Raw genomic sequence first — 7,974 nt, 5'->3', positions numbered from 1 at the left:
GGGGCACTGCTATGGGCTCTAGGGCTCCGGCAGGACTCGTGGGGCACTGCTATGGGCTCTAGGCCTCCAGCTAGACTTGTGGGGGCACTGCTATGGGCTCTAGGGCTCCAGCTGGACTCATGCAGGACATTGCCAAGGGATTTGGGCCCTCAGCTGGCATCTTTGGGTCTCTAGTGTGTGAACAGATTTCTTGTGTACTTTTGCATTTGATTTTTTTTTTGGTGAATATTATAAAATAATCCTATAAATTACACATCTTGTACTAAATCTATTCTTTTGTAAACCCTCACTACAATGCTGGGTTAGGACAGGCCTTAAAAACAACACGATTGGCATTTTTGTAAGTGGAGAAGACACGCAGAGACACACAAAGGGAAAGAAGGCCTGACAGAGAAAGCGAAGGCTGAGGGCCGCCAACAGTCACCAGAGGTAGGCGAGAAGCACAGGACAGGATTGTCCCTCAGGACAATGACGCCCAGGTGGTAAGAGAAGCCGTCCCAGTCACCCCTGCAGTTTCAGAAGGCCACTGACCTCTGACCAAAGCCTCAAGGGAAGAGGCCTAGAGCTGGGGGATTTACAGTACCACCAGAAGCCTAGAGGACAGAGGACAGAACCAAAGAGCATTTTTCCTCAGCCTTAATATCTCATGGAATTTGTCTCGTGAGGTTTTGGACTTCTTGGGACCTGTCATCGTTCCTTCTTCCCTCTATTTTTACCTTTGGAGTGGGACTGCTTCTCCCTTTCAGGCCCCCTGGTTGTATTTTAGAAGTACATGATCTATCTAGATGAGGCCGAGTTGGCACAGAATGAATGTATTTGGCATGTAAGGAAGACATGAGTTTGGGATGGGGCAGAGATGGACTAAACTGCGTCTCCCCACATTCTTATGTGGAAGCCACAAATGTCAACGTGATGATGTTTGGAAGTGGTGGCTTTGAGAGACAATCGGGCCACAAAGGAGGGGCCCTCGCTGATGCAATTAGTGCCCTTGTTGAAGGGAGATAAGGTCACTAGATCTTTTTCTCTGCGCCACGCAAAGATTCAGCAACAAGGCAGCCAGGGTAAGCCAGCGAGAGGACTCTCGCCACAAACTGACCATAATGGCCCCCTGATCTTGGACTTCCAGCTCTAGGACTGTGAGAAAACAAATTTCTGTTTAAGCCACAACAAAAATCCTCCCTCAGAGTCTCCTGCTAGAAGAAATCAATACTCTCCACACCTTGATTTAGGACTTCTGATCTCTTCTGCAAGGGAACAAGTTCCCATTGTTTTCATCACCCAGGTTGTGAGACTTTACTGCAAGAGCCCCAGGAATCAGATCCAGACTTGGATTCCCAGAAGCAGGGGGCCATGTAACCAGGACCTGCAGACTGAGAAGTGACTCGGGAACTGCAGGACAGGTACAAGTGGGAAGAATCCTTGGCATACGGTTCAAAGAACCCAAAGTACCTTTAGGAGAGGTTGGTGGAAATAGAGACTGAAAGCGTTTATTGTGAGGTCTCAGATGCAGTAGGAATATGTTCTCAGAGGAAGGCTGGCCCTTGATACAAACAGAACCCGTGGCCAGACTGGGACATCATCTGCTCCAGCCCCACTGTTTGAAAAATTAGGACATGTTAATCAGAGGAAAAGCAGGCTTAAGATGTGTCATTGCACGTTTGCGTGGTCCTGTCCCGAGCCTCCGAGAGGGTGCTCTCATCTCTCAGCTGCCTGCATTGAGGCCAAACTCTCAGAGAGTGATGAGCTTGCCCAAGTTTGTTGAGCAGATCAGTGTCCAAGCAGTGGCTCCGGATGGCATCTGCTGACCTCAGGCATCCTTCCTCCCAGCTGGCTATCTTTCCATCCCAAGTCCCAGAGGTAGAGAGGGCCACTTGACATGACTCTGCTACCACAGGTGGTTCTGAGTGACCCACGGCAGTAGCTCCAGGTGTGTGGAAAAAAAAACACCAAACCTTTTAATCCAACACAGACTTCACTGGTAATTACAAAGGAACCGAGACCTGGAGTGGTGATGTGCGCTTATAATCTGGCACCCTGAGAGGCTGAGGCAGCAGGAAGATCACAAACTCAAGCCCGGTTGGGGTAATTTAGCGACTTACTAAGACACTATCTCAAAACTGAAAACAAACACCTAACAAAGACTTGGACCGGTTCCATGGGAAGGCCCTGCATTCAATCTCTGGTATTTACAAACAACAAAAAAAAGTAGCCTAGAGAGTTCTAGCACTCACTAGGCTTTGTCATTGACCTCTTACTCCACCAGATGGAGGAGGCTTTGGTGTTGAGGTCTCCAGGACACAGTGGAGAAACCTTTGCTGCAAAGCAAACATTTAACTGAGGTACTCAAGGCTGGCTTTAGGCAGCACTTGAACTTCCACCCCACCCCCACCCGACCAGAACTGCTCCGGGGCCACCTACCACAGGAGGCGATGTGATTTCCTCTTTGGTCTGCCGCAGAACTTCGTTGTGGATGGTTACAGTGTCCAGGGCCCAGCCTTTGTGGGCACGGGTCACTTCCTGCCTCATGGCTGTAAGAAAGCCTGCAGAGAAAAAGGAAAGATGTGGTTGCTGCAGTGTGGTCCACGTTAGAGACAAGGAGGAAGCAATGTTAAATGGTATTTGCCGATCAATCGCCAAGCCTTGAGCCCATCCCAAGGGGCCCTGAGCCCAAGCCCCAGGGGGCCACTTCTCCCAGTGCTGTGTTTCTATGGGGACTGCAATGAGGTAAATCTTTCCTGGCAGTTGGCAGCAGAGCAGCGCTCTTTCTTTCCGCCTTACCCCAGGGCCTTGGCTTGAAAGTCTCCTGAGATTCCAACCGCTCAAATCCTAGCAGGGTCATAACCCATTCTAGCTCACAGTCTCTATTTGAAGACACAATATGGAATGTGTGACCGGAATGGTGAAGTATTCTGAGAAGCAGCATTCCAATTAAACTCCAATCAAACCATTATCAAGCTTCTATTTGCTATAATGGAACAATTTCATTTAGTCTAAGGAAATAAGGCATAATGCCATAATAGGAAACCCGACTTTCAATTTGATCAAACAAAGCAATCACACCGGAAAGGAAAGCTACATGTTTCAATGTGCATAATATAGTTATTTTAAGATAATACGTGGCTCCATATCTTGTGGCCTTTCTTTAAACCTATTATTTGCAAATCATGCCATTCAATTCAATAAGAGAAGTCTTTCTTACAGAGTGGCATTTTCTATTAAAAAGAATGCCCTAAACTCCCCAATGGACTTTAAAACCTTAGCTTCCATCTGGGACCTGTGTATTATAGTTCAGCCTCTGTGTAAATATTGCAAATTATGAGGCTCTTCAGTGGGTAAAATTTTGGAGTATGTCATTGCTACTACTAAATATGAACTCTGAGAGCCAAGCCAACACATAAACAGTAATATGTTACCAGGCTTGACTGGCAATCCACAAGGCATAATCCCCAGCACTGAGTTAAGATTCCTTAGAGATGGAAAGAAAGGACAGCACCCAGCCTGGCTTTATCTGAGACAATTCTTCTCATTCCTGAATTAGACACAGGAGCACCACTCGTGTGGTCATCTCTTCCACTCATCTGCCCTCTGTAGAGTGGCCACCCTGTAGTGCTGGGGACGGGATGGGTACAGAGAGCATGCATCGACCCTGGATTCAAGGAGCTCTGTCTACAGAGCCATGGGCAGGGAGTCGTGCTTGTGATTCCAGCTTAGTAAGCTTGAGGCAGAAGGATCGCAGGCTGGAGGCTAGCCTGGGCAAGTTGGAAAGACCCTGGGTCAAAATGAAAATGTTGAAGGAAAGGTCTGGGGATATAGAGCACTTGCCTAGCACACACAGGGCCCTTCATCTAGTCCTGCAAAGAAAAGAAAAGAGAAAAGGAGCTCACGAGGGTGAGGAGGACATGAGCACAATACTGTTAGGAGCAACTGTGTGAACAAAGCTCAGGAAGCAGCTCGAGGAAGGCTTAAGGGAGAAGACAAAGTGGGATGTGACTCTTGATGCGGGCGAGTTTGTCAGATGGGACAATTTGCATGAGAGGGAGAGCATGCACAAGGCCCAGAGGGCTCTGTCTCAGTGAGAGGGGAGGTGACGATGCGCACAGGGGTAGGACAATGGCAGGTGCATGGCTTTTCAGGGTCAGAGTTTGCTCTTGGTGTGCACTTAATTTGGTGCATGGTAGGAGGATCAGTGTGAGTTCGAGGCCAGCCTGGGCTACATAGTGAGTTCAAGGCCAGTTTGCTCTATACAGTGAAACCCTGCTTAAAAAGGGGTAAAAAAAAACCCCACAAACAACAACAAAAACTGTTCAGAGCACTATTCAAATTGAATCTGGGGGCTAAAGAAGGACCCTGGCATTAATCCAAAAGAAAACGTGGTCAGAGTAAGAAAGGATGATTTTTTGATACAAAATGTTGACTTCTGTTAACAGGAGACATGGTGAAATTTGCCTGGCAGCAGCTGCTGGTCATTGTCTGCATGCTGTCCAGAGCCCCTAGGGGACTCTGCTTATCAATGTAATCAAACAAAACAAGGATGAAATCACGGATCGGCATGTGGCTATGTTGATTTCCATTTTGGGGATCCCATACTCTAGCAATAAAACATTGTGTGTGTTCGTTTGCCACTCAGTGGTCTGCATGACCACAATAGTAAAATCCAGTTCATCCTTCTAAATCACTCCATGAAAAATGTCATCTTCACCATGCAATAGTCAGGACTTGTCCACGTGGTACCTTGGACACCACACACCCATTCGAGTGCTCGGAATTAAATGGACCCCATCTTAAGATACATTAAAATTCATCACTGATCTACGAATCCACGGGTTCATGAGGCATAAAACATGCATCTTAGTCTTAACCATCTATCTGTGTAAGTTAAATACTTGAATTTTTCTACAATATTTTAAGTTCCAACTAAATTGCAAATGTGACCCTGTTCCATGTGGCTCTGAAGACATGCTAGCAGAGCCAGATGAGGAGTGGGCTGGGAGATCGCTTAGGCATCTGCTTCGTCATCATCGAAGAACTCTGAAAACACTTTGGACAGCTAAGGAGAGCGCAAGAGTTCTCGTCTCCTCCTGCTGGGGAGCGTGCATGGACGTGTCCAGCAAAATTCAACATCGGTCTCTAATACCTAGGAGGCTTGCCCAGTATGCCAGTGAGTGGAATGTAGGCTACACTGTTGGAAGGAAATTTTCAAACAGCTATAGTTGAGGCCTAAGAGTGGAGGATAAGGAACTGTTCCATGGGCCATGCAGAGAACACAGAGAAAATAATGTATGACACAAAATAATGTATGACAGTTTTGATTTGACTTAATAAAATGAACATGATCCATGGCATTCAGCAGGTAGTGAATCTACTTAAGAATTCATTGTTGAATTAAAAACAGAGTGAACGACCATCTTTCTTGAAGACTGGCTCCAGGTCTGATGGAAGCAAAGTGTGTTCTTACTGAAGCCCATACAATTCTTTAAAAACCATTGATACAGTTTTCCTCATACAAGCTTGGAAATAAGTGCTTTTGTTTTGGCACAAACTCAATTTTAATCATTTTTAAAGAGCTGGGAAAGTGACTTTTATATTCATATGTTTGAAGGAAGAAACAAAAGTCATCAACAGTAATAACCTATTCTTTAGGAGATTTAACCTCCCGCATGGAAATGGGTGATTTGACTACTTAACCGTCAGAGTTACAGGTGGTCTAAATGAGATGCTTACAGAAATTTTTCCCTTGGAACTCACAAAGCATAATAAATTCTTAAAGCACTTGTCAAGCTTGTTCTTTCTGAAAATTTCACTTTTAAACTAGGTTTATCCTTTGGAAATTCAGGCCTAAATCAACCCTTCTTATGTCTTAATTCCTGTAACAGCAGTAATCCCACCCCTCAGTAAACCCGCATGCAATCTGCTGGTTTAAAGAAAGCCACAGCGTGCTTTCGGTATCATTTCTTCAAGGTCTTTGGAAGGACAAAAGAAATAACTGGCGAGGAAGCCTGCTCTTTTCAACTTTGCAAAGAGTTGGCTGCTATTCTGTAATGATAATCCTATAACAAAAATAGGCAATGCTTTTTTTTTCTTTAATAAACGAGCCGGTCCTTCTGTAATGGGCCTTGGGTTGTGCAGTATTTCCTGTCTAAACAGTTACCAAGCCTCCCAGGAGCATCTTCAAAGATGACGAGAAATGATGTTCCTGCCATGAGTTCATGACAGGCAGTTTTTCCCCCAAATGAGAAGCAAATGTAGTGCATTGCTAAGTTAAATAAAGGTCAGAAATCATTAAACAAAGATGGGGTTGATCCACCCCGTCGAATGAAAGTGCACCAGACACCGCTCCCGACCGCTGGACGCTGCAAGCAAGCATCTGGAGGTCAGAGCCGCAGGGAAGCTCCTGGAGCTCCCGATTCCAGACCGCGGTCCAGATCGACGATGTCGGAAGCTCGGCGGCGTGGCCCAGGCATCCCTGCCGATGGAACACAGGGTTTCCTCTCAAGCTCTACTGCTCACAGGAAGCTCTGGGTGGGGAGGGGGCGCTTGCTAGAGCGAGGGTCCTGAGGCCGAAGGAAAGTCAAGTGGAAGGCCCGAGTCCTGCACAGATTCTAGGAGGCGATGTCCCTGGCTGGAAGACACCATACCAGGCTCCAAAGCTCCAAAGTCGAAGTTGTGAACACATTCGAATGTCTAACAGAGCTTCAGAGAAAACTGCTTGGATACTGTCTAGAAGTCTCCTGAGAGGTCACAATATAATTGATTTGGGGTCCTGGGCACCAATTAGTGTGTATTAAAAGTGCTCTGGTTGACTCCACTATAGAAGACAGGTTTGCTAATTACAGCTCTGTAAAAAAAAAAAAAAAAAAAAAAAAGAAAGAAAAAAAAATCTATGCAAGACAGGCCACCAACAGTCACTGCCCACATTTGTTTAAAGAACTAGTTAAAGAGCTAGTTTGACAAGTAGGGAGGGCCATGTCTTAAAGTAAAATGACAGGACGGCTGTCAGTCGCACAAGCTGACTTCCTCCAGAGTCCCAAGACGTGCACACGTTCTTGAACTGTTAATAATCAAAGAGACGGGGGTGCCAGCAAGCCTTAGCACACCCACTGCCACCCCCTTGCTCCCGCCCTGAGCCCATCTGTCTTCTCTTGGGCTACTTTATGTCTCTCTCCCGTGACATCAGATTCCACATCTCCCCTCTGTCCTAAACTTCCCCACTATCTCCTCTGGCATGGTTTCACCTTCTCACAAAACATTCTATCTTTTTTTTTTTTTTTTGGCAGAACCCAGGTTTGAACTCAGGCCCTTGAGCTTATTCTACTGAGCCATCTCCCCGGCTCCCATTCTATCTTCTTGCCCTTGCTGGAACCTGGCTGAGTCCAGAGTACCTTGTCCTCCACGATGGGTCCTCCACTCCTTATGAGACTCTCCACCACACAGATAACCATAACCTCTGGCCTCAGGCTCCCACGGGTCCCCTGTCACGGAGCACTCACTCTGCCAACATCTGGGTCTCTTCAGTACCTCATTGCACCTGACCTTTCTGTTCCTTCCCCTTGCCATTTTAAACTCATCAACCACACCCTCTCTCCTCACTTTCTCTCCTGCTCAGTTGAGATCCATTCCTTTCATCCATTGCTAGGCAAGACCGCAACTGGTCTAAACTAAACTAAAAGTTCCCCTTTTTACAGATACCAGGTTGAAAAGGAGACCAGAAGCCATCACCCAGTTGCCATCAAGAACCTCAACGGGATTCTCAAAGCCACTCTTTGTCCTTGATTGGCTGTCTGTCTCCAGCTTCTGCTCTTTTCTGAAAAATCTCTCTTCTGACACCTTTCTCTGGAGATGGCTTTGCTTCTTTCTTTACATAGAGAGCCAAAAGCACTGGAGGGAAACTCCCCTAACTTCCTGCCACCACACCCACACTCTGCTCATTGTTCTTACTATCCCTGTCACATGTCCCTCTCTCCCCCCTCTCCCCCC

The 7,974-nt window shown here is 46.6% G+C and overlaps 1 protein-coding gene across 1 annotated transcript in view; it reads right to left on the bottom strand.

The window, feature by feature from the left end:
• Dnah8 (dynein axonemal heavy chain 8) overlaps positions 1–7,974 on the bottom strand; it is a 313,541-nt gene that overhangs the window by 4,808 nt on the left and 300,759 nt on the right. The window contains exon 91 of the mRNA XM_004624185.2: positions 2,419–2,540. Coding sequence (XP_004624242.1) covers positions 2,419–2,540 — 122 coding nt within the window. The remainder of the gene's footprint in view (positions 1–2,418; positions 2,541–7,974) is intronic.

Source organism: Octodon degus, unplaced genomic scaffold (genome assembly GCF_000260255.1).
Source record: "Octodon degus isolate 3935 unplaced genomic scaffold, OctDeg1.0 scaffold00005, whole genome shotgun sequence".
Taxonomy (NCBI): domain Eukaryota; kingdom Metazoa; phylum Chordata; class Mammalia; order Rodentia; family Octodontidae; genus Octodon; species Octodon degus.
Note: the sequence above shows the minus strand (reverse complement) of the source record. Positions and strands in the feature narration are given on the sequence as shown.